Raw genomic sequence first — 27,830 nt, forward strand, 5'->3', positions numbered from 1 at the left:
TGTTTGACCACCGGCTGTTTAAGATCACCGGTATGTTTAAGGAAGCGGCATGGGGTCTGTCTCATCTCTGACAGACACCTGATTGATGATGTCTGTGGTTATTTCTGTTTAATAGTTCATCAATTTGACTGAGCGTGGCAGCTTTAACTAACTCCTTGATTGGTGAGTGTGGTGGAGGGGGGGGGGGGGGGGGGGGGGGGGGGGGGGGGGGGCGTTGGGTCCCTGATTGGGACAGAGACATCCTCTGAATGCCTTGGGTGATGTGGAGCAGAGGGTCAGGTGAGGGGAGAGATACAGGCTGTCCACCTGTGTGTGCTGTCCTTGTCCTTCGCGCTTATCCGTGCATTCTTGTTTTGGTGCGGCGGCCCAAGAGCGTGACGTAGGTTGGCACAGAGTAGTCTGGAACCAGTGATGCTTGGATGAATCCCATCAGGCTTAAAGCGATCTTTACAGTTCCAAAAGATATTGAAATTGTCAATAAACTTTATCCCATGGGTGAGGCACGCCGATGTATTCAGGGCAAGGAGTCTGCTAAAAGATTCGATTCCTTTCCCCGAGGTTGGAACGGGGCCTGAAATGAATACAAGTTGCGACTGACGGTCACTCAGCTTCTCCAGTAGCAGGCAAAAGTCTTTTTTCAGGATCTCAGAGCCAGTTTTCCCTTGCAGAATGTCAAAAGACCCAGCGTGAATAATAATCCTCATGTTACCTGGATGTGTAGAGAGGATAACTGGCAACAGCCCTGCTAGCTCCCTGACAGATGTGTCATCCATAGTTAGATTTTCAGTCTTTGCCATTCTTACATGCTTGGTTATAGAGTCCCCAGTCAGAATAGTATCGGGCTTATCAGGTGTGGAGTTAGCAATATTTGTTCTGGCCCTCGGCTTATCAAGTGTGGAATTAGCAATATTTATTCTGGCCCTCAGCTAATCAAGTGTGGAATTAACAATATTTCTTCTGGCCCTCAGCCTAGTATGTTGATTAGCAGGCCGCATTTTCCGCCTGGAGGTAGTCGGCGGTGAGTGCCTGGAGGTAGCATTAATGTTAGCACCGGGACCAGTGCTGGCATTAGCATTAGCATTAGTATTAGCTTTGCGGCTAGTACTGGGGTGCATCATGGAAGTGCTGTCATTAGCATTAGCAGTCACTGGATCCAGCTCACTGAGTATTTTGTACCTGTTCTCCAGTTGTAGTCCTGGCCGGGGAGAGTATTGGGGAGAGTATTGGGGAGTGTATTGGGGAGTGTATTGGGGAGAGTATTGGGGTTTCCTCCTGTTTTTGTTGTTGTTTCCTCCGCTGCCCCTACGGCGGACAACGTCCGACCACAGCTCACCAGGAGTAGAGACTTTTGGTCTAGCACCCTTGCTGTGCCAATATCCCATATCTGTGGTGAGCAGCGGTGGGGATGCCTCTGGGGCCGGTCCACCTTGCGACTCGGAGATGGCGTCGGTCGGGTCTGTAGCGAGTGGCGGAGGGGATGCCTCCGCGGCCGGGCCATTTGCGGTCGGGTCAAGCCAGGGGAGTGTCAGCTAGGTCCGTAGTATGGGTCATAGTGTCGGAGTCTGTACTTTTACCAGATGTTTCTACATGAGGAATGCGGGCTGAAGACTCAAACAGCGTGCCAATGAGCTGCTCATCCTGGCTGATTTGGTAAAGTGTGAGAATCCTTCCTTCCAGTTCAGTAATTTGCTGTGATAACCGAAGGCAGCCAGCACAGCCAGAGCAGGAGGAAGAGTCACTGACTTTAACCATCGGCATTTTCCCACAGTAACAATAAAAATTAAATAAATAAAAGATAAAAAAGAACAGCAACAGAAAAAATACTTAAAAATAGTTGGTCAGTGGGGAAAAACAGGAAAAAACAGGAAAATATTGCTGAAAATAGATAAGCCGGCAGAGACCAAAGCAGAGAGCGTCTATTAATGATGATTATGATTATTGTTTATGATTATGGTATTGATTGTTATTTTATGTATACATCTATTTACCACCTTGGTCACTTTTGTATAAATCTGATTGAATTAACATTTAATTAGGAGGGATTGTGGAATTGTATACGACTGACCAAGTTGACCAAGTTGAACTAAGTCTCACTATGTGCCTGATGTGTCTTGTCACTTGAAGGTCATACTATCTGTCATTAGGTAACTGACCACTATATAGATCACAAGTCTCTCTCAGTGCAGAGAGACTAGCCTCACTGACTCTGTTCATGTTGTTTCTTTCCAATGATGCATCATTAAACGTCTACTAATTGATCAGATCGACTCCTGTCTGTTCCTGTGCTGCGATATCAATATCACCAAACAACAACGTTAACGCTGCATAAGAGATCAATTCTGTTTTCTGGGACATTAGTTTAAACAGTTGATGGAACAACTTCAGCAATGACAACGTCAACTGAAATAAAGAAATGTTTCAAATAAAAAATACCTGTGTAAACACAGACACATATATTTTTTGAGGAAAAATGCAAGAAAAGATGTGATTATGAAGGCATGTGCAACTTTAAAACTTAACACTTTGAGGACTAAACTGTAAAGCCTCTCTGACAAACCCATTCTGTTTGGATTTGTAAATTTGTCCTGAAGAAGTATTTCATGTCAGCAATATCTTATCATATGCCAGAACTTAAGATTCATGTCAAAATGTAAGTGGTGTGTCCTATAGCCTAAGGATAACAGGGTACGACTTTAACATACGATGCTGAAAGAACAGGGCGCTGCCGGATGTTGTAAGACGAATGCGAGTACGTCAACAGAACCTGCAGAAGTTACCTGGTGGTTAGTGCGCATTAGTCGGAGTTAGACAGTAGTTACAGTTACATCTCCCAGGAGGTATCATCCAGTTTCTTTTATTATTATCAGTACCGACCTTATAATTATCAACTGCTACCCGGTCCACAACACCAACTCATCCACTTTAGCAATGCTATCTGAAAAGATAACAATGGCGCTGTTCATGCGGGACGCAGATTTCACACTGCTGTGACCCACAACCGCTCCACCGGCTGAACCGGCTTCCTCCACCGAGCGGCCGACCGTCGGCACCAGCTTCACCGCATGCCGACGAGTCAGCTGCTCAAACTCCATACTGCCACCAACCACCGGCATGCTGCCCAAGATGAAAGAAATAAACTGAACGAAAAACACATAAAACAACAAAACAGATAGAAATAAACAAGATAGAACTCACTCACCATCCACTCAGAGAGAGAGAGAGAGACAGAGGCGGAGAGAGAGACAGAGAGAGAGAGAGAGAGAGAGAGAGAGAGAGAGAGAGAGAGAGAGAGAGAGAGAGAGAGAGAGAGAGAGAGAGAGAGAGAGAGAGAGATGGGTAACAAATCCAGTCCTTGCTACAGTGTTCCTTGTTCCTCTGCTCTCAGCTGCATCAACAGCCGGCGACCAGCAACATATTTGCAAACAGTTGCTGTATTTCTTGTTATTACACTGGAGCAATGGTGACTTCTTTACAATATGGCCAGGTATTAATGTTCATTATGCCTTTCAACACTGGACAACACAACTTTAACATGCCAAAAGCATACCAAAGTTATAAAAACAGATATTAAAACTGACACAGCCAGCCTGTGTTGCTCCACAACCATTTCCTCATGCAAATCCTTTTAGCCTTCCGCTTTATTTTGTCACCGCAAACAGCTCAGCCTCCATGTCTGAACATCTGATCGTGTGAGCTGTTGGTACAGCAGCTCCCTGGGGCAAGATCATCTTAATAATATCTTAGTGAGGGATGCAATGTTATTCTCTAGAGAGAAGAAATCGGTTAAGTTTCTCCTTATGTGTGCTGTGATGAAACCCGATCTCAAAATCGGTTAGGATTTGAAAACTCCTGGAATCTGAGCTCAGCTTTAGTCACCAGCCGGGATCAGCAGGGCCCATCTGACCCGGGCACATCGGGGGTCAGAACATCAATGGGTAAGACAATTTTTGGGTCCATATTGCATGTGATTGACTAAGCACCTTTGTGAGACCAGTTAGACCGGTTTGGTTGTGTGTCCAGCTAGTTGACCCAGACCCCAGGCCTCCCGCCCCAGGTGGCGTTGTAATTAACACTGCAAATTTGGATGTTGTTTGTAAGACAGGGCACCTTTTTCAAGGCAGACCATGGAAGCAGGATTTCACCCCGCCTCGTTGATGACGTCGTGTCCCCTCCTCCTCCTGTGTTATTTAAAGGTCCTTCCCACTCCCAAAAGATCACTCCTTTACCAACATGTCCCTGGACTGGGTGTCCGTGGTTCTGTTTGCAGGCTGCAGCGCAGCGCTGCTGGGAAGAAGCCCGGCCTTGAATGTGTCTGAGAGATGTCTGCAGGATACCGAGGCCTTCCTCTGGGAGATCCACCAGGACAGGCCGGAGAAATATGCTGCTCTGAGTAAGTGATGACGCTTTCCTTATGCTCCTTATAGTTATATAGATCGCACTGGGAATTTAGGTTTTGGGGGGTTTAAGTTTGATATATGTTATTTTTGAATGCTTAAACAAAATGATAGGAAGTCTGTGGAGGCTCACCAAAAATGACTGTAATTCTTGAGTCATAGAATGAGATAATACACACTTATTGCGCAATCATAGTTATCCTTCCTCATTTTACACGCATTATTTTAGGCAATTCTGATTTGTGTGTGTGTGTGTGTGTTCTCAGTGTATGATGCATTTGGGAAGATAGGCAGCGATGTTGAAGACGGTAATGTCAACAGGCCCGGCTCGCTGCAGGAGTGTCAGTCAGCCCGAAGTCCCGCCTTCTCTGGACAGTACTGCCAGGTGTTCATCAAGCAGGTGAAGAAACTATTCATAAGACAAGAGATAGATGAGATTTAATGCTCCCTGTGGCGAAATTGGGCAGTAAGAGGATACAATAAGAATAGAGCAAGGGCAACATATACACAAACAACAATTTCACCAGTAGAACATATTAAGTAGAAATATATGGAGGAAAGTATGAAAAAAGTATTGATTACAGGATGGAGGGTGTGAAATAGCATTAGTAGCGTTACGACTATGAGACTAAAAAGAATGTGAAATATCCCTTACAAAAAGGCACATGTAAAAACACATGTGAAGTCAAAGCACATGTGCTTTTTGGACACGTTGGTTTTCATATGTGAACATGTGACATTTCCCATTGACATTTTCACCTGCAAATTGTCTCCTTGCAAGTGAAATGAAGTTTTCACATGTGGAACAAATATTGACATATGGCAGGTGTAAATGTGAAAAAAAATTAATGTGGAAAAAAACCCCACTTCATCTAGAAAATTAAAATTACTACTTCTATTAGAAGAAGGAAACACAGCAGACCTAGCGGCAGTTTGTAGAAACTTGCCACAACCTGAGGAACAGTGAGTGACCAATACACTTTTTATTTTATTCATTTATTTATTTTAGACAGAGACAGAGAGAAAGAGACAGAGACAGAGAGAGAGAGAGACAGACAGAGACAGAGAGAGAGAGACAGAGAGAGAGACAGAGAGAGAGAGAGACAGACAGAGACAGAGAGAGAGAGAGACAGAGAGAGAGACAGAGAGAGAAAGAGAGAGAAAGAGAGAGAGAGAGACAGACAGAGACAGAGAGAGAGAGAGACAGAGAGAGAGACAGAGAGAGAGAGAGACAGACAGAGACAGAGAGAGAGAGAGACAGAGAGAGAGACAGACAGAGAAAGAGAGAGAAAGAGAGAGAGAGAGAGAGATACCTGCTACAGTGTTGCTTGTTCCTCTGCTCTCAGCTGCATCAACAGCCAGCAACATATTTGCAAACAGTTTCTGTATTTCTTGTTATTACACTAATCAAAAACTCCAGTCGGAGGTACCATTTTTACAGAAAAAGTGACAACATGCAAGGGCATGTGCTTGATGTTTGTTATCAATATTTCTATCATAATCAGAACATATTTGTTGATGGTGGTTGCATATTTACAGAAAAACTGTCCAGAGATACTGACTCAAATACAGATTATGTATCGTCACACGTTCCCTTTGTTAGGTTCACCTGAGCTGAATCGCCTCCCAGGTGACGCGGCTCAACATATAAAGCATGCAGACAGGTTCAGTGACACTTTGTTGAACATCTACTTTTTGTCACCTGATAGTTAGTCGAGGATCAACACCGGACCCTGGTGTCACCCTTCTTGCTCCTCCCCTCCCTCTTTGGCTGGCTTGGATATTTGCGATAAATATTACACCTTGTATGTTTTTTTTAATAACATCTCTATTTAATTTTTTCAAAGGTAGTGACACACATAATGCAATTCACCATGTACTATACAAAAAATAACTACCCTACCCTCTAGTCCCACCACCCCCATTCCTCCCAGCACCACCCCCAGTCCCATCCCTGTTTGGTCAAAGGTCAAAATAATCGATTAACATAATAACAGCAATGACAATAAAAGCACTTACATAAACAAAGCTGCACATAAACACAGGTACCATACATACTGCTACACATATTCATTCACACTTTCTTGCATTCCCATACGAGCACTATGCATCATTCCAATCTGTTATCCAGTAGCAGCAGTGAAATGAGATATAAATGGGGGCCAGGTTTTCCTGAACTCAGCCCTTTTTCCAATTAGGGTAAATTTGATCTTCTCCAGTTTTAGGTGAATGACATCTTTCATCCATTTGGCAGGAGATAAGACGGGGGTTTAGGTTCTTTCCAGTTTAACAGGATAAGACAGCGAGCTAGTAAACAAGTAAAGGCCACTACATTATAGATGTTTGTTGACCAAGCAGAATTGAAGTACTGCCTGTGCCCCAGCACTCGATTCACACCCTTAATTTACATATATAAACAATCTGTCACGGTACTAAATCGCTTTAGGGTGCGACCACACCTAGAGTTTGTTTTCTTTGCTCCGAATCATGCCAGAAAAAGATACATTGAAAATCAAAACAAAGTTAATTCTGGTGCGCTGAAATCAGCAAATACATTGTAGATATTATACTTATTATACTGTATACTATATATACTATATATTATACTACCCTACGTGCTCATGCCCCAGTAAATGAGGTCTAACGATGCCCCTCAAGCTGACAGTGTGCTAATAACACAAACTCAAACCTTCAGGCAGATGAGCCTCCAGTGGCTTGGGCCCAGATCTCAATCCAAATGAGGATCTTTGGGATGAGGTGGAACGGGATGAGGTGGAACGGGATGAGGTGGAACAGGATGAGGTGGAACGGGATGAGGTGGAACAGGATGAGGTGGAACGGGATGAGGTGGAACAGGATGAGGTGGAACGGGATGAGGTGGAACGGGATGAGGTGGAACGGGATGAGGTGGAACGGGATGAGGTGGAACGGGATGAGGTGGAACAGGATGAGGTGGAACGGGATGTTCTAAAGAATTTAGGTTGTTTTGTTGGCAAAAACAGGTCCAACCCGGTTGTGAGTGTAGGAACCAAAGACACAGGGAATCACAGGTATGTTTTTAGGGGTTTTTATTTACCCAAAATATTTACAAATTAAGAGGGTAACAAAAACCAATGATAACATTCAGGAAAAAAAAAAAATATATATATATATATATGTATATATATACAGTGATGTAAATAGGTGCACGTCCTGCGTCTCTGACGCATTAAAATCGAAAGGACGCAGTAAACTCACTATCGACGCGTCCAGGGGATGCACCCTATTTTTTCCTAAAATAGTCTCAGTCATCGCGGGAGAGACTTACTGCCCTCACTGGGCCTGCATCCAACGCTACTTTCGCCGCACAGATTTCATTTCAACAAGGCTACAAAATTGATAATTGGTAAATAAACTCACGTGGACGCTGTATTCACTCATGTCGATGATGACCCCATGATGCTTTACCGTCCAGAGGACACGCCGTGTTGAAAAAAAAAAAACGTCTGCGCATATATCTCGCGCATATCTCCCGTTTTGTTCAGTCTCAATGAGTGAAAGGAAAACGTTTTAAAATGCCACCAAAGAAAAAGATGAAACATATTGCTGGCCAACAAACTATTGCAGGTAGGGATGTACCCGAATCCGAATACGGTATTCGGGAAAGCACAGATAAGCTAATGCGATGGAAACAGATATTTCTTCTACCTGAAGTTGCTCGTTATTATTCGGGAAAAAACGCCATGACTGACATGTCTGTGCGTCAGCCCCTATGTTTCTTCAAATCGATTCATATCATTGTGGATGGCCATAAGATAAAAATGCCCGTTGTGTTTGCAACATAGGACTTTGATTTCACTAACTAGTCGTTTCATTTCCTACACATTAGAGGTCTGCGACCCGACCCGAACCCGACGGGACCCGAGACCGTAACGCGCTCGGTCGTGTCTTAGCTTACATTAGCTTTGTGCTTGTTAGCTTTAGGAAAGCAGGCTAACGTTACTCCTGGATAGCATGACAGAGCGAGACGACGTCAGTACTGGGTAGACTGGCAGTAGTTGGTAGTAACCTACTCAACCTGTTGCTGTAACTCAGTCTCAGTAAAAAACAAGGAGCGCCACCCAGTGACTTAATCTGTTACTGCAACCAAACAATGTTCCAAAAGCATAGCAGGCAGATTTGCGACTGTTACAACTGTATGTCGGGTCGGGTCGGGCTCGGTTGCTTTTTTTTTTCCATGCGTGGAAAAAAGCACAATGTTTTATGCTCCTCACTTTCTCCTGAAGCTCTGTGACACACAGGCTGCTGGGCACACACAGCCCCCCTGCGTCTCTTATATTATTTATAATTATAATAATTAATAATAAATAAATAAATAATTTATAATAATTTATAATTATAACCATATAACATCAAACACGAGTTTAACACTACAATTTGTCAAAAAACACAAATTTTATTGGGGACCCACTCAAATTACCACCTGTGGGTCCTGGAGACTCACTACACTGAAAACCTATTTACATCACTGTATATATATATGTATATACACACATATACATATACACACACACACACACACACACACACACATATATATATATATTATATATATATATATCAAAAAATCTAAATCTGGCCAAAACAACTGAGGTCAACTTAATTAGACCTTAATTACAGCTTAACCTTAACCAGCTTGACCTGCTATAAATGAGACATGACGGAACATATATAGTGGCTAGCCAAACTAAAATGATACATGAGAGGAGAAAAACTAACAGACAACAAATTAGGCATTTACACATTCAACTACCTACATTAACAAACTAATATTGGTTAAACAAACAACAACCAACATCGAATAAATAAAAAAACTCTATACAATCTTACCAGGAACATAGTTACAAAATTAACAACAACTATGCCGCTTTCCTCACCCTTTAATCTATAGGGCAGCGCCCTGGGTTTTTCACTAAATCTTAATTAAGTGATATGATACCTCTATGTTTTAAAGACTTCAATGAATTAGGCTAATTTACCCTAACCTGCCATTCTCTCTTTTCTTCATACAAAAACAACTTATAAATTACCAGGAACACAACACAAATAAGTATATTTCTTAAAAATAAAACTCTGATTTATTAATGATCAGTGTAAATAAAAGGTCAAACTGAAATAATATCTCCAGGTACAATAAATGAGCTTTACCCAAGTGTTAGATAACTAAATTAAGTGCCAGTGTATTTTGGTTCACAGGTTAACATTTACTCTTCAAGGTAAGTTGGATGATTAATGCATGTTACAATTAAGTACTCATATGCTATGGCAACTGTACAAAATAAACAATAAAATAAAATCTCTCAAATTACTGGCAATACAGGTAAGTGGGTTTCCAAAATGATGGGCAAGTATACCAACTTAACTTAGTTGCTAAGTAAGTATCAACAGGTAAGCATTAACATGTATCTCCTTTTCTAGTCTTTAACCATGTAACTCAAATCTAACCTTCCCGTTGGTGGTTTTCCTTTAAGAAACACTTTCCTTTAAGAATAAATGTAAACTCAACCTTTCACAGTAAAATGCTAATCAAGACACTTGCTTTTCAACCTTAACACATACAGTGGGCCCACACACGCACACACACACACACACACGCACGCACGCACACACACGCACAAGCTGGCAGTAATTAAATCTGAATGAATAAAAATGAATAATAAAAATGAATAATAAAAAATGAATAATAAACCCCGTTGCAGGCCTGGTCGGAGCTTGGGTGCGTTGTGGCCAAACTTACCCCTTCACTCTATACAGAGCCAAAAACAATGTTAATTCCGTACTCACAGTCTAGATGTAACGTTAGTTCGTAGTCCCGTTACTCACGGTCCTGAAGATCCAATGGCGGGTAACTGTCCCAATGCTGGCTGGAAATCCCACAGGAAAAACCCGGGCAGGGCAGAGAAGGATATCTGGCGTCCTCTCTTCCTTCACGGTTGAGAAGAAGAAACTACAGTCTCTTTACAAACTGCTCACTAACGAAAACCACTTAGCTTCAGCGCCGGTGTTAGCAAGTTAGCTGTTTAGCTTCGGCGCCGGTGTTAGCTAGTTAGCTGTGTAGCTTCGGCGCCGGTGTTAGCAAGTTAGCTGTGTAGCTTCGGCGCCGGTGTTAGCTAGTTAGCTGTGTAGCTTCGGTACCGGTGTTAGCTAGGATGTTACTTAGCTTCGGTGCTGGTGCTAACAAGTATTCACGCAGTAATAAGCGGCAACAAAACGGGCTCTCTGTGAGCATATCACGTTACCAACTCACTTAGACAAAATACTATTAAACACTGACGGTTTAGACTCTGCGTCTGATTGGCTCTAGCGGCTTCTCACTCTCTTGTCTCAGCTCAACTCTCAGCCTCTACTCTCTCTCTCTCCCTCTCTCTCTCTCTCTCTCTCTCTCTCTCTCTCTCTCTCTCTCTCCCTCTCTCTCTCTCTCTCGGCCTCTCTCTCTCTCTCTCTCGGCCTCTCAAACTCTAACCTACTCTCTCTGTAAGTCCCGCCTCCACCAATAGTATTACAGGAAAAAGGTATGTGACTGTCATCTAACGAATAAAAGGCTGCATACACGAGAACACGGTAGGTTGTACACATTTTTACACGTGCAAGGCATGTATGTCATGATGTATGTTACTACCAAACTATACAACTCTTTGGAACTTTATCAAACTAGAATAAGGGGCAATAAACAAACTTCAACAGGGCTACATATTGTTACATACATATATACCAAAACATATAAAATATATATAATATAATAATCATTGTGTAATCAATGGTCAGTATTTTGTATTGACTATGAATGTGCCCAGCCTCGGCTCCCTAATGGTTGGCTGAGGCTGGGGCCGTTTGGGCAGAAAGAGAGAGACCTGAGCCTCCTCATTAGGAAAAGTCTACTCTGCCTTCCCTTGTACAGTGCCTCCATGTTGTCATACCAGTCCAGTTTGTTGTTGATATGCAACCCAAGGTACTTGTAATGTAAGAAAGCCCGTCAGCGACACCTAGCGTCATGAAAGAATATTACTCCCCTATGTCGGACTTTGCTGCATCAGCCGGTTACTGTGCACGCGAGGAGTGGCCATCATTCATGACAGTTCTTCCTCTTTACTTTCTATTGCTGATTGTGCGTTCATGAGTACTATGTGAGTATTGGAAATTACTTTTATGTTTGCTCTCGCAGTAGTATCTGTTAATTTTGCAAACTGGAAATCCACTACCATCTCCTTTGTCGTACTGAGGTTGAGCTGCAGATGGCTCTCCTTTCACTGCTTGACAAAGCTCTCTGCCAGACTCCTCATTGCTTTCACGGATGCATCCCACAATAGAGGAGTCATCAGTACTTCTGGAGGTGGCATAAACCAGTTGAATCAGAAATCCAAGGTGTAGAGGGTGAACGATAAAGGGGACAGAGAAATGCCCTGTTACTCCACAGCATGTCTGACATATTGCTCTGGATATGGATGAACTGCGGCCTAAGGACGTTTCCAGCATCTAGTTGAATCCGTGCCTCAAAGAATTTAGGCTGCTCTGGTACTATCTAAGTGTATTGAATAAAGGTGGTACTGAGTGTTTCTACAGTGTAACGTGTATACTGTTACTCTTCCCTCTCTGTCATGCCAACTTCTCAATTGGTAGATTCTTCGGATTTGATAGCTGCCAACCTCATAGTGATGAGCTATTCCCAAGTGTAAGATAGCATAATTTCTTTTCCAAGTCTGTTTGTAAGGTCAGAGAAGTGATAAAAGTACCAAAAAAGTAAACAAAAAAGAGGACAATAATACATTTAAAGAGTAATTGAACCCTAGACCACTTTTGTAGATTTGCTGCCATCTAATGGTTAAAAGTGTGCTATTGCAATTGCCATCTGCTATTGGCTGATCTTTGGTGCCAGGTGATGTCACCAGCTGGTGTGCTCAGTAGAGTAGAATTGCCTGAGCTGGAACATTTCATCAGGGAAAGTACAACAATAATGCGCGTGGCATGCTCTATTCTGTATCTGCACTGTCAGTTTTCATATTTTAACCATTTATGTTCAAACAATGAAGGTATCTTTTGAAATAATGATGTTTTTACCAGGCCATGGTCACGTACTTTGTGGGCATTTGTGTGCCAGACTCCTGTGGGGAAGAGGAGGTGCAAATGCTGGTGGTGCACGGTCAGTGGATTTCAAGATCTTCTTTCATTGGATCTAACTGATCCATTACAGTATCATCTGATTAGACCAATATTTTTCCTTATACCTTTGACTTGTCTCATTGTTTCCCAGAGAGATTCCAGCTGGGTCAGACATCCCTCATTCCTTCTTTTCCTCCCAGCCTGGTCCCTCAGTCCACTCAAAGGATTCTCATGGTCCGCTGTTTGTCCAACACCACCACCGCAGACGCCGCAGCCATCATCTGCCTGTGAGTATATGATTAGATTTCAATAGTCTCGCCTTACTTCTTCACCTCCTCCTGTCCTATGTCCATGTGTAGCTGTTACTGTAGACTGGACTGGAGAAGTGACTCTTTTCAAGTGCAGGTCTTCATGTCAGAACTATTTTTCTTTAAAAATCGCTGGCCAATCCTCACCTACCCAAGACGCCTCTTTTCCCTCAGGTTTGTGTGTTGTGTAATCGTGGCGATTCCTCTCGTGGCGACCCTGTTTACAGCCATAATAAGGTGGAAGCGCCAAAGAGAGGTCAGTCCAAGAGCAGAGTCTTCTTCTTTGAACACCGGTCTGAATCTTAATGAGACCTGGATGCCCAATGGCTCCTCTAGTGGAGGGAATAAGAGCTACACTGCCCAACAGCAGAGTGAGATGGACAAAAGCAACTCAGAAGAAGACAGTGGTAAGTACCGTTTGTGCACTGTGTGCAGTTGCAGGTATTTGATAGTCAGTCATATAGAATCAACATAACAGTACAGAATTGTATCGTCAGCCTAGAAATGTACACTGACTGGACAAAACGTTAGGGTGACCTGCTGTTTGTATGAAATAGGCTGAGCAGGTGAATCCAGGTGAAAGCTGTGGATCCTTGTTGATTTCACTGATTAAATCCACTTCAGTCATGAAGGGGAGATGGAGGTGAGGAAACGGATTACAGAGCGTTTTTAGTCCTCTTGGCAATCAAGACATTGATTGTACACAATGGGATGCAACTCAACAGCAGAAAAGAGTTCCTAATATTTTGTATACATGAACAGTATTTATGGATAATAGAATGTTATTAGTGAATATAGTGAACAACACAGGACCTAATATTGAGCCTTGGGCAACTCCTTTAGTTATGTTCAAAAACTGTGATCGTAGATCACCCAACACTACACATTGAGATGTAGTTTTGAAACCATCCACAGGTAATAGGATAAAAGCCAATTAATGAAAGACTCTAAGGGAATTGAACTTTATTGACCTTTATTTAACCCAAACAACAGAAGCATACAAAAATAAATGCATTCATGCAAAAGCACACAAAACATACGAATGCTTGCACAAACGTGTACAAATGCAACTATAGTATTTAATATCGAGGAATTATTGTTAATGGATTAAGCACAATTAAAAGCAAGAGCAAGTTGTTTTAAGATGAGCAAGTAGAGATGTCCTAAAAATGCGAAGAGAAGTAATGGATCTAAGAGATTTAGGCAGGCTATTCCAATCAGATGGGGCTTTGAATTTAAAGGCCCAATGCCCAATTTCTTGAGAAATTTTGGTCATTTTGATCAACTGTATCAAAAGTTTCACAGACAGATACAAAAAAAGCAGCTCAATGTTGATTACTATCCAAAGCAGTCATAATGTTGTTAACACCCACTGAAGTAGCAGAGATGTTCAGTCCTAAATCCAGATTGATGAATGCTTAAAGGAAAGTGCCAAGCACGGAAGGCCTTAAAGCAATATTCCACTTAGATTTAACATGGGAGTTACGCGGCTCTTGACTGCCATGAAAACCAGAATATAATCTACTCACCAAGATCGGATGCAGCGGGGACGAGTTTGTAATGTTTGGATTTTTACTTCCCATTCATTTGAATGAGGCCACGAAAATATCCTGAAAACTTACATTTAACACGCTTGTGAACTAGGGCTGTCAACGAATATTCTAAATTCGATTATATAATCGAATTGTAAAAAAAAACAGACATTCGATTGTGAAAATGAATATTCAATTGTGAAAAAAAAAAAAAAGCAGCACTACTGCGGCTGTCTGCCTGGGCCTGGGCCGCTGCACTGAAGGCACTGCATGACGGACAGAAGTCACACAACGTCACTTTCATTGATTGAAAATGAAATGTAGGTCAAGCTGAAACGAGCGAATAATTCAACAACAACCGTGTGGTGATGATGGCAGAGAGTTCACAACCCCTCCGAGCGATCTGAAAAGCTGTTTGGAAATACTTCGGATTTTGGTCAGACGGCAAAATTGTGGAACCTCGAGATAAAGTTATATCAAATTGTTTATTTAAACCAGTATGAATATTACCTAACCTGTATAAAAATTAGGCTATCGAATAACATATCAATTACGAATCATTCATTTGATCTCGCTCCGAGAGACAGCGCGTCCTCAGTTCTCACTCTAGCACCAACCAGAGAGAGAGAGAGAGAGAAAGAGGTCTACGGTCTTTAAATTAAGTTTTACGGTATAGGACATTATTTTATTTGTTTATTTTGTAATGTGTAGGTATGTAGATCTTTTAAAAGACATGTTTATGTTGAAATAAATATACCTATACGAGTAGTTATGTCTCTCGTTGTATTGGTTTGCCCTCTTATGGACATAATGCGCAAAAATAGATATTCGAATGGTTCGAACCTGTGTGTTTTTTTAGAAGGAATAATCGAACATCATTTTTGGCCAATTTTGACAGCCCTATTGTGAACAGATTCAACAAGTTGTTGAATATTGTCTCATTGTCTCAACTGTTACAGAGAGCGCCAGACGCACTCCGCTGTGTTTTCTTCGAAGCTGTGGTTCCCAGTGCCTCCAGGCGTTCGCTCTTCAGACGACCAGCCAGGGCGTCCTTAGCACCTCCTCGGGAGGCAGCTTCTCCTCCCTGAACGGCATCCGCGCCCTCAGCCTGCTCTGGATCATCTGTGGTCACAGCTCACTTATGACCGCATTGTCCATACTGGGTGTGACCGAACTACACTTGTCTTACAACTCACCAGCACAATATTATTATTATTCATTCACTCATTTATTTTTCACTCATACTACAATGTCTCTATTGTAGATAATTCCAATACGTGGAAGAAGACAATTGAAGGCAACCCTCTGCATGTGTTTACCAATAGTGGACCTGTTTATGTGTCTGTAGACACCTTCCTGCTCCTAGGGTGAGACTGCAAAGACACTGAGTTTTAAACTTTGTTTGATTCATTTACAAAAAAGTCACATGTGAAACCCACATGTGAATTCAAAGAACATGTTTTCTGGACACACATTGGTTTCCATATGTACATAATTATAATTGAAGGTGAAATTTTTTTTTTCACATCTGAGCCAATGTGTCCAGCAAACACATACACTTTCAATTCATATGTGCATTTTCATATGAGACTTTTTGTAAGGGAATGCGAAGTAAAAACTGAGTTTTAAGTGGTCAATATTTTTTAATTCTTAAGCAGTTTGTTGAACCCGTTGTGTGTTGTAGGGGTCTCCTTAGCGCCAGGTCTCTGCTGAACTCCATCCGCAGGGCTGAGGACAAAATGAGCCCCGGTTTGGTGGCCGGCTTCTTCTTCAAGAGGTTGAAAAGGTACAGTGACATCAGTTCATCAAGTCAAACTATCAATCAATGCATCATTGAAACTCTGTCCTCAAGGTTTGGTCTAATTTAAACACCAATCCCTATACAGTACATTTCTGGACTTATTACATACAGTCAAATATAATTTCATTGGTCAGTGATGACCCTATATGAAGTGTGTTTCATGTAAATGTAAATGCTCTCTTTATCTCTTTATCTTTCTGTCTATCTTTCTTTCACCGTAGGGTCCAGCCACTGCATCTGTTCATCATGTGTCTAGACATTGGCGTCTTCTCTGTGGCTCGGCAGGGACCCTACGGGCTCCTATTTGAGGACGAGGTGAGGCGTTGTAAGAAGTATTGGTGGACCAACATACTATTGATTAACAATCTCTACGGTGTCCACGCAATGGTGAGTTGAGCCAATAATTCTACTCTACACAGGTCCTGTTCTATTTTGCCACATGAATGGCTTTGACCTCCTTTCTCTTCTCCTTTGTTCTCCTCTCTCCTACAAAAAAGTCACATGTGAAAACCCACATGTGAATTCAAAGCACATGTGCTTTTTGGACATGTTGGTTTTCATATGTGAAAATGTGAAATTTCCTGTCTCTTTGCATGTGAAATTAAGTTTTCACATGTAAAACAAATAAGGTTCAAGTTCAAGCTTCTTTATTGTCATAAGCACAAGTTCAAGTTCAAGTTTATTTGTATAGCCCTTTATCACAAGCATGTCTCAGAGGACTTTACAGAGGATGTGTCTAGCTAGATCTAACTAAACACAATCAATGGTGAACAAAATTATATAGGACAAGCATAGCGAAAAACACAAGGTAGGCAAGAGCAGATTTTAGCAAGACAAACCTATCTACCTATTCTACAGCCTAACCTACCCGGCACCCCAGCCTTAGACCCTAAATGCACACAAGGAAAAACTCCCAAGAGAAACCTTAGTAGGAAAACTTGGAAGAAACCTTGGGCGGGCTGAGAAAGTGATTAGACACAGTGTAACCAGGAGGCGGCCCTATGCTATGTTCCCAACGGCAAATTTCTATATAAATACTGTCTAGGCTAGGGTAAGAGAAAAGACTGTCGAACCCAAGCCAACGGTGCTAAGGTAGGTCGTATGATTGCGAGAATAAATAGGTTTTAAGTCTAGATTTGAAGATTTCGACAGAATTAGTTTCCCTGACTGTAAGAGGTAGCTGGTTCCAGAGATAGGGAGCTCGGTATGAGAACGCTCTACTGCCTGATGATTTTTTCTTGATTCTAGGGACAGTAAGGTAGCCAGCGTCCTGCGATCGGAGGCACGAGGGGGAATATAAGAGATGATGAGGTCGGATAGATATGATGGTGCAAGCCCATGTAACGATTTATAAGCATAATTCTAGGTTTGTAAGTTGTGAACGGTCATCAGGTCTAATTGGTATGTAAATTTGAGTATCGTCCGCGTAACAGTGAAATTTAATACCATAACTGCGGAAAATTTCACCAAGAGGTAGCATGTAAATGGAGAAAAGCAGAGGCCCCAGCACAGAGCCCTGCGGTACGCCAAAGTTAACTTTAGAGTAGTCAGATATAGTATTTTTATGTGAGACACAATGCGTTCTATCGGATAGGTTGGACAGCGCAGAGTCACGGATGCCAACATAGCTCGCTAGGCGGTTTAAGAGAATATTATCGAATGCCGCACTCAAATCAAGTAGGATAAGAACAGAAGAAGAGTCGGAATCTGAGGCGAGGAGTAGGTCGTTTACCACTTTTGTGAGAGCAGTCTCAGTGCTATGGAGAGACCTAAAGCCAGATTCAGAGGTTTCGAAAAGACTATTGCAAGAGAGGTAGTCGGTTAGTTGGGTAGAAACTATTCTTTCCAAGACTTTAGAGAGGAAGGGGAGATTGGAGATTGGTCTAAAGTTATTAAGAACATCAGGATCGAGGTTAGATTTTTTGAGCAGAGGTTTAATTACGGCTGATTTGAAGGACGAGGGCACAACGCCAGAGGAGAGAGAGGTGTTAATGATGTTGAGTAGGGAGGGGCCTAATATTGGGAGAAGTTCCTTAACCAACTTAGCGGGAAGAGGGTCAGATAGGCTGGTTATGGATTTAGAGGAAAGTACTAGACAGTCTCAAATTGTGAGAGTACGGCGGTGGTCTCTATTGCACCTAATGCACAATTAGGAGAGGGATCAACGCCCTCGGTGGGTAAAGAATTGTTAATCTCATCTCTAATACAGTCAATTTTGTGATTAGAGAAATTAAGACAATACACAACAAAACAGCGACATGCAGATAATGCTAGCAATGAAAATTCTTGAGCATAGAGCTAGCCACAACAATGTAAACAAAGTAAACAAATGCAGTATACAAACAATGCAGTAATAAAATAGCAGTGCAAAATGGTAGTGACCATCAGTAAGAAGTAATAAAAATATAAAGTGACAGAGTATATTAACAGTATAAAATAAAATATATAAATAAAATAAAATATGGACGTATGAAATAGGATGAAGATGAGATGTAAAGTGCGGCGGGCTAAACTGGGCAGTGTGCAAGTATGCATGTGTGGTATATATATGTGTGTGTGTGTGTGTGTGTGTGTGGGTTAAATGTTCAAAAGTCTTATGGCCTGGGGTAGAAGCTGTCCGTGAACTTGCTGTTTCGGTCTGGATGCTTCTGTACCGTTTGCCAGACGGTAGCAGTTCAAACAGTTTGTGGCTGGGGTGGCTGTGGTCCTTAATAATGTTCAGGGCCTTCTTCCTGCACTAGATAGTTCCAGTGGGCAGGCACTCTGGTCCAACAGTAATTCCACATCAGAACGCCATAAGTTGTTGATCATGAAGCAGACGCCTCCCCCCCTGCTCTTCCCCAACTCTGGTGTCCGGTCCTGTCTGTAAATGCTGTGTCCCTCCGGGACAATGGCGGCGTCGGGGATCGAGGGGTCCAGCCAAGTCTCCGTGAAAACCACAACGTTAAAGTTCTTAATGTCCCGTTGAAAAGCCAACCTGCTCCGAAGTTCATCTAGTTTGTTGTCCAGTGACTGGACATTCGCCAGAAGAATACTCGGGAGAGGAGGCCGGTTCTCACACTTCCTCAGCCTGACTAGAAGTCCGGCTCTTTTCCCCCTCCTGCGCGTCCTGTGCCGTTTCCCAGGTAACAACACAGGTAGCAGGTCGGGGTCGTCCGCGATGTTTGTTGTTGTCGATAGATAGATAAATAGTTTCCACCATAGATCTGATGTCCAGTAAAGTCTGTCTATCATACTGAATGATAGACGTGGTTGCCCTTGGTGACACGGTTGTCCGACATAAACACTAATAACAAAAAATTTACAAATTGCGGAGGAGCTCTCTGTATGGCAACCATGTTCGATGGCGCAGGAAGTACAATAATTAATAAAAAATATTGACATATCTAATAAGTAAATGTCATGTGACGTGAAAACCAACATGTGCTTTGAATTCATGTGGGTTTTCACATGACTTTTTTGATTTGTTTCCTTTCCTCTGATGTCCTCTTTATGTCTCTCCTCTTCTCTAGGTAAAATATCAACAACAAATCAACTGTGCCTAACTCCCTTTACTGACCTATTTCTTCATACTTATTTGCCTATTTCTCCACAGTGTGTTTCTTGGACATGGTACCTGGCTCTAGACTTCCAGTGTTATGTCACCACTCCTCTGCTGGTCTGTCTTTTCAGACGGTGAGGGATCATTCAAAAGTCTAAACCAATGAGTTAGGGAGAGAAAGCAATTTTATTTGATGGAAGGGGTGCGGAGGGGCAGATTGTTCAAAAAATCGGATGGTTTTATTGGTTAGAAATGTATATTTACACGTACTAGTGCAGCATGAGGTCAGTATGAAAGATACTCTGTTTTCCTGGAAGTAAAAGTAATAGGAGTTAATTTCATGGGGACTTTAAGTACATCAAACTTTCACCTTGGCCAAATGACTATGAATCATGAGTGTCATTACACACTACATCTGCTCAAACATTATCTTGTGTAATGTCTGATCCCTGCAATCTTCTGTTTCTATCAGGAACAGAGTGCTGTCGGCAGCAGTGGCAGCAACCCTACTGCTAATAACCAGCGTGGCCAGTGCTGTTGTAACTGCCCTCCTCCAGATTCCTGTCCATCAGCCAACTGTACTGTAAGACTCAGTGTTCGTGATCTTGTACCAATGATCTTGTACCCAAAGACAGACCATGACCTCCTCAGACCCTGGGCAACAGCATCCTTTATACCCCCCTACACACACGTACGCACAGTGGTTGCATATTATTAGGGATGGGACGATCTGCTTATCTCATGATACGATTCAATACATGATACCGGGTTCACAATTCGATACAACCACAATATAATTTGTTGAAGGGGAATACATCATCCACTCTCTGGACACGATCCGTCCATTTGGCAGGCGGCAGTGAAGCGAGTCATTTGTTAGATCTGCTGTCCCTCGTTCAAGCCTTATATTATTTGGATTGTCTGTTCTGAAAAGTCGCCGCCCCTCTGTCAATTCGTACAGTTTTTACCCCGTCACTGTGAACGTCTCGCCACAGAGCCGGATCCGTGACTGTCTCTGGCCAGTCATCCTCCTCCCCAGGGTTTTTGTGGTGGACTGCCTGCTGGTTCCACAGCCGAAGGAGGTGCTACTGTTGCGCCGGCAGTGATGTTGCAGGACGAACCTCCCCGCCAGCTGTGTGTACAACTGCTGCTGCTGCTAACCTTCTGTCGGTCAGGTCGGGAGCGGTCCTGTGGCTAACCGTAGCCTCTTCCATGCTGGTAGCATCCCATGGCTGTGCTTTAAAAAAAGCTTGAAATTGAAGGCACATTTTGAAGGATGGCTGCCTCCCTCTCGCCCTTTCCTTTCTTTAACTTGCGTTTAGTTGCTCCACTTGGAGTATGTCGATCCATAGCTAAACTATGCAAGCAAGCTAAGGCTAATAGCGGTAATTCGATCCTAGCGATCACTTGCACTCACTTGCTAGTTCATTGATTGGCAAAACCATCCTCTCCTCTCACCACAGACCAATACAAATTCTTTATTCAATGGCAAATAATCATTGTGTACTATCATTGGCTTATATCTATTCATTTTAATTTTCTTTGACTTTTTTCTGTTTTTGCTGTTTTGTCGGGCATTAATTAATATGTGTTTGTTTGTTTTGCAGAACCTCTGATGATTATTTAGTATATTACTATGATAAAATCTACACAAGATATGGGCCTTACTTGATAGGGATCATGATGGGAATATATATGACAACAAAGAAAGATCAGCTTCTAAAGCATCGGGTGAGAACTTCTGATTTCTATCACAGACATTTCTTCCAGTATTACTACACTAATTACTACTACACACTTTTATTAGAACCTTTAGTACATTATACGCACGGCGGGGGCCCACAAGAAAATCCATAAAACCTGCTGTTGGTCTATTGTAGAGGTGACCAAGTCAACTTTGCTTTGACCAAGTCAGTCTCACGTCAAGTCCCAAGTCTAAATGTAGATTACCAAGTCAAGTCCATGTCATTAATGTCAAGTCTCAAGTCTAAATGTAGAACAGCAAGTCAAGTCAGAACAAATCAAGAGTCCAGTATCAATTTAATATCTTAAAGAAAACTAAATATCTAGGACTTTTCAATGCAATATGGTTTTAATAGGATAAAAACTTGGTAAGAACATCATGAGTTTGATTTCTATAATCAGTTTCAACTTCAATAAATTAAATCATTCCATACAAATTCAGAAAACAGAATTTAAATTCAGTCGTCTGCTGGAACAAATCTCATCACTTTCAATCTAAGTCATTTACACAAACACAAGATCTCAAGTCAAGACTTTAGAAACCTTTTCAAGTCATCAAAGTACAAGTCAAGTCAAGTCTCAAGTCTTCTCTTCGCATCAAGTCAGGTCTTAAGCAATTAAAATTATGGCTCGAGTCTGACTTGAGTCCAAGTCATGTAACTCAAGTCTAAGTCATGTGACTCGAGTCCCCACCTCTGGTCTATTGTGATATTGTTAGCTCAGGACCAAACCTACTCAACATCTGGACAACCGCTAAACTGCCGTCCGTCTTGTCTGCCTCTCCTGCTCGACTGTTGCTCCAGTGGCAAGCAGCACTGGGTTGGTTCTCCTGCATGTTAGGCTTGGCTTTGGTGGTTGGATTGGCCTACGTCCTACGGGAGGTCCCGCCCCATCCGTCTGTCCCCCATGCCCTCTATCAGGGACTGCACCGATCCCTCTGGGCCCTGGCTGTAGCCTGGATCATACTGGCCTGTGAGGAGGGCTATGGAGGTGAGTCTAGAGTGAGGATGTTCCCCAATCTGAATACCATGTTTTCAGCAAAGCATGAATATTGCATTTAAACGAATATTTGTTCCTTCCAATTTTTTTTCTGTTCAGTACAGCTGGGATGTTTTGTTTCCCCATCGCTCCAGACTACTGGTCTTCACAAAATCAGACTTAGTGAAGTTTGAGTAGAGGCACAGCAGCCAAACATAAAGGCTTTTTCTCCCAGGGAAGCTTTTGATTTTATTTTTCGTCATTTTCATCACCCTTACAAAAAAGTCACGTGAAAATCCGTGTGAATTCAAAGCACATCTGCTTTTTGGACACACAAATTTCAATTCATAGGTGTAAAGTGTTTTTTTTTTCACCTACAAAGAGACAATTCACAGGTGAAAATGTCGTTTTCACGTGGGTTTTCACGTTTGACTTTTTTGCAATGAATAATCAAATTAAACAACAAGCAGAGGTAAAATGAAATTGAGGATTTAAAAACTCGATCCAAAGATATACTATAAACTAGTCTCAGCACCTGTGTCCTGGCTCGAGGGACCGTGGGCCTTCTCGATTGCAGTCACACGATGTTCAATTGCTACAGACACCGCCCGTAAATCTTCACAGGCGTTTGTTTGGGCTTCGAGAGTTCTCCTCAAACAGCAAATGTCCTTATTTACTTGTTCCATTCTACCCAGCAACGCCGAGACATCAATGTGATCAAACGAGACTAGTGGAAGTTCATCTAAATAGTGTGAGACGAACCTTGGTATATTCTCCCCGCACTCATTTAGTACCTTCAAGCACGTTTTTACGTTATTAATGTCCTTCTGTGTTCCCTTGTGAGAAACACAGCGTTGTGAGGTTTTGGGACCGACCTCAAATAGAAGCTCCTTGGAAGTTTCTATCCACTCTGAGCTGAAGTTATTCGTGGCCAGCAAAACAATTTCATCTTGACTCAATGTTCTCATCTTGACAACAAGGAAATTCATCTTCTATAATCACCTTGCCATCAATTGTTCTGTATATCTCCGGTTTGGTTAGTGAACAAACATTGCCAGCTCTACGCCATGTAGCTTCCGACACTTCCGACGCCATCTTGGCAGCCATGTAAGATTCAATTTCAATAAGTTTAAAATTGAATGAACGGAATAAACTTCCCCAATCTCCAGCTGGTTTATCCTGCCATCCAAACATTATTTTCTGCGCACACTGCAGCATTAAGTATTAGGCTACCTTAGTTACACGAGTCTTTGGAAAATGGCCTCCTGAATCTTTTTTTTTTTTTCGGGTTGCGGATCGGTTTCGGGTCGTTGTTTTACGAGTATGAAAATGGGTCAGGCGGGTTCCGACGTGTGTCGGATCGGGCGGTCGCGGGTTGAAAAAACCTGACCCGCGCATCACTACTATAAACACTAAAAACTGGGTTCATGCAGTTCATACTCGCATGCAAGCCATGATTTTGTTTTTCTGTTTACAGTTGTTTATGGCTGTGGTTGTTTGTGGGTGTGTTTATAAAAGCCTATGCTTATGGTGACATAACATCTAGGTTGTTGTTTGTTAAAGCCCCTACATGTAAAATTTGTATGTGATTCTATCATCCTCCAATTGATTTTGATACCATAAAGATTTGTCAGTAGAAAAATGAGACCAACGCAGAGAAAATTGCTTTAGTCTATGTGTTGCTTTCAGTCTGTTCATTCTCTGTGCCCCGAACTGTGCCGTGCTGACTTACGGCCGAAAGGAGGCGCCTCCACCAAACCAGGAAGACAACAGCCGCAGTTTGAATGCAGGCTAGTTGCTTAGATTGAACAGCGTGAAGCTAATCAATATGGCAGATAGTGGTAACATGGAAGACAGGACTGTAACTGCTCGACCCTCTGCAACAAAACAAAACAAGAAGCCTTTGACAGAAGAGGCTGAAAGGGCTAAGAAGGAGAGGGAGGGGGAGAGCCCCCGGGAGCCCCACGGACCGATTGAAGGTCCCCGGCCCCCTGGTCCACAGCAGCCCGGAGCCCCTCTGTAAGAGGCTGAAAGAGCCAAGAAGGAGAGTGACGAAGCACGGGGTCAGACCAGCGTTGACCGCGGCCGGGCGTTCACTCGTCGGAGAGCTCCGGGAGCTGAAGGTGTACTGAAGTTTTTAACAATTTTATTTAGGACCAGTATGGTTTATATCTGCGGTTATGTGTACTGGCATAGTTTATTTATGTAGTCAGCTACCTGTACAGCTACTAAGCTATATAACCTAACCTATAGTATATTAGCTTCACTTGTCTGTACATAGCCGGCTGCCGACAGAGAGCGGGGCACAGTTGTGTTTGCCTTTGCATTTGGGGAAGGGAAAGAAACCATCATAGCAACTTATATCAGCGAGCAGACACCGCCGTTCCTCCTGTCCAGTGTGTGTGCGTTGTAATTGCATTGTTTATAGTCTGCATTTGCCGTCTGGTTGCCACGGTTACGTTGGTTCTGCCTTCTGCCACCTTGATCAGCCGTAATCACTACAATTAATACAACTCCACGCTCGGATTATGTTACTTGATTCGTGTTTAGTCTAGTTTGTTAGCGGTAGCATTTTGCATTAGCTGCAGCTTATAGCATCAGAATAGTAAATGTTGGATAGGCTGTTCACAACGACAGCGATCCCCCAAACATCTGTTAACCTTCAGTGTGACCTTCAATGGGAGAAAAATCTGGCAAAGCGAGGCTGGTAGCCGGCGATATTTCTTTAGGTACGTTTATTTTACCCATAGCCTTTATGAACGGTTTGTCCTTAAGGGCTTCCGTCGCCTAGTAGCTTTGCTGTGTGTTTACAAAATGTGTTGCGGTTTCTGTCGCCCTCTAGTGGTCAGAAAAAATTAGCTTAGTGTAGTTTTAAATGTACTTCATTATCATTGATATGTCATTGTAAAACCACACGTTTAATGCTTTAATATCTCAACAATAGCAATGGCAATGTTTATAAGGGAAAGAAAAAGCGAAGAATTAGAAATTTTAACTTTTCAGTCTAAGCCACACCCACGTTTTATTGAAGCCCCGCCCACTTCCAGTTAAATATCCAGTACACTTCATTTTGTTCTACATTTCTCTCTCTCTCTCTCTCTCTCTCTCTCTCTCTCTCTCTCTCACCAGGCTTTATCAAGCGTCTGTTGTCTCTGGGTCTCTGGGTTCCTCTCTCCAACATTAGCTATGCCTGCTATGTGGTTCACCCTGTGATAATGATCTTCTACAACGGCACACAGGAGACTCAGATCCACTACACCGACCTCAACTTTGTGAGCACATTTCATTTGTTTCAATTTTTATCATGAAATTTGATGTGTTTTCCATGTGCGTCTGTCAGCATGACAGATGCCTCCTCTCTCCATCTCTAGATGTACCTGTTCAGCGGCCTGTTGGCTCTCACGCTGGTGGCAGGCTACGTTCTGACGGTGCTGGTGGAGAAACCCTTCCTCCTCCTGAAAGGGAGCCGTGGATAGAGACAAGCCAGCACACAGTCAAGAACCTGACCGGTTACTAATACATTTCTCCCAATGTGGGCTGGGGGGCGGTGTAACGAAAAAAAACACTGCTGAAAACCCACATGTGCTTTTTGGACACATGTTGGTTTTCCTATTTTCATTTTTTTCCCATCACATTTTCACCTGCGAATTGTCTCTTTGCATGTGAAATGAAAGTTGTCACATGTGAAGCAAACACAAGCAGGTGAAAATGTGGAGAAAAGGTTCACATGTGGAAAAGAAAACACTTATTCTAGAAATTGAAATTTTTACATCTGAAGTAAAAACTGTCAGGTGTCGTCAGAATACAACGTGAGAAAAAGTGTTTCATGTGAAAACCGACATGCGTCCAGAAGGCACGTGTGCTTTGAATTCACATGTGGGTTTTCACATGTGACTAAGCACTGAACCTCCTTGTCTTTAATGAATAAAGTGGGGCCGTAGCCTGTAGTTTGGGGGCCGGTGTCATATCACCCAGTTGTCCAAGTCCAGTTGCCTGTTTGCTCTGGAAAACGAATGTCTAATAATTTCTAATAAAGCATATTTTCCTACGGGACTGTTGTCTCTTGGATGCCGTCTATGACTCCGGACTCTGCTTTATACAGTTAGCCTGAACTCTTTAGGTTTATTACAATATAATAATAATAAACTTTATTTGCACAGCACCTGTCTTAAGTGTTACAAAGTGCTTCACAAAACAAATACAAAATACAGCAGTAAAACACAATAAAAACACAAAAAAGGATTAGAAAACAGAATTTAAAAAGGTAAAACATAAGGAAAAGATATAAAAGAGGATTGTACAAAAGGGTGATTAGGTCACGGACATTTTAATGACTTTCCTAATGTTCTATAATTAGTTGTAATGTTAACTGCCATTTAATCAACTCCTGTGTTTATTGGCTGAGAAATGAGTCAATCATTCCAATGACCAATAGGAATGCCCCATTTCCTACTCCACCCTATTCAGCATGTAGTCAAATTCAACCAGTTCTTCACAAGATGCCAGCGAGTGGATCGTTCCTACCTGCTCTCCTTATCGTTAGTAGAACAAGTTCAGGGTGTTCCTTAGTTCCCCCCCACACACACACACACACACACACACGCACACACGTGTTCTAGTGAAGTAAAGACAGATAACAAAGCACATGGCTTTTTTTCACTAACCATTGAGCAACAACAGAGGAGTCATTTTACTGTTCTGAGCTTATCATGCAAGAACCTTCATTCTGCTAGAAACTGGTTTACTTTCTGCAGTGTTTCAGCAGGTTTCAGGCTTCCTGTATTATCAGCATATCTGCTTTTACACTCAGAATCCACTCAGAACAACCCAGCAGAGCAGAGTAATGCTTTTAATCAAATATCAACATTCAGATTTCATACGACATTTAATCCCAGATCGAGATAAGAAACTGTTCACGTGCAGAGAGGAAGAAAAGTGTGAATTTTTTTTTTTTTTTTGGATTATCAGATAATAAAACACAAATTTCGATACAGAGGTGATTCTTGCCAAACCTGTTGGAGCTCCTTCCCCCACATTTCACCTACAAGATACACCTTAGATTTGAAAACAAACGGATATCAAAGTTGACAGTCAGGATTACACAATACTATGAGTCTCCACAGTGCCAGCACAGGGGAAATGTCTACTATTCTGGGTATTTCTTCAAATCACAATCATCCAGGTTCGGGCTGAGATCAAGCAGCGGTGACGGGAGATTCTCTGTGAGAATCGCTCACTGGGGTTTTGTTACTATTAGGTAATTAAGACTACAGTACAGCAGTAGTAAAAAGTAGTGTGTACCTCACATTTTGCTGAATGACACCAAAAGAAATGGCTTCATTTCAGCGGGGCGTCGCAGATCAGAGATAGCCCACATGTTGACTGATACTGACACCA

General features: G+C 42.4%; 1 protein-coding gene across 1 annotated transcript; it reads left to right on the forward strand.

Moving 5' to 3' along the window:
* The first annotated feature begins 4,230 nt into the window (after positions 1 to 4,230).
* LOC144542391 (O-acyltransferase like protein-like) lies at positions 4,231 to 26,484 on the forward strand. The gene is made up of 15 exons (XM_078288935.1): positions 4,231 to 4,390; positions 4,661 to 4,794; positions 12,492 to 12,570; positions 12,682 to 12,817; positions 13,013 to 13,245; positions 15,330 to 15,533; positions 15,635 to 15,737; positions 16,055 to 16,156; positions 16,393 to 16,558; positions 19,767 to 19,846; positions 20,185 to 20,295; positions 21,320 to 21,443; positions 22,259 to 22,445; positions 25,563 to 25,705; positions 25,805 to 26,484. Exons 1-15 carry the CDS (start codon positions 4,231 to 4,233, stop codon positions 25,907 to 25,909), a joined length of 2,067 nt encoding a protein of 688 aa, XP_078145061.1. The 3' UTR covers positions 25,910 to 26,484.
* Positions 26,485 to 27,830: the final 1,346 nt, after the last annotated feature.

This window comes from Centroberyx gerrardi, chromosome 2 (assembly GCF_048128805.1).
Source record: "Centroberyx gerrardi isolate f3 chromosome 2, fCenGer3.hap1.cur.20231027, whole genome shotgun sequence".
In the NCBI taxonomy this organism is placed as follows: Eukaryota; Metazoa; Chordata; class Actinopteri; order Beryciformes; family Berycidae; genus Centroberyx; species Centroberyx gerrardi.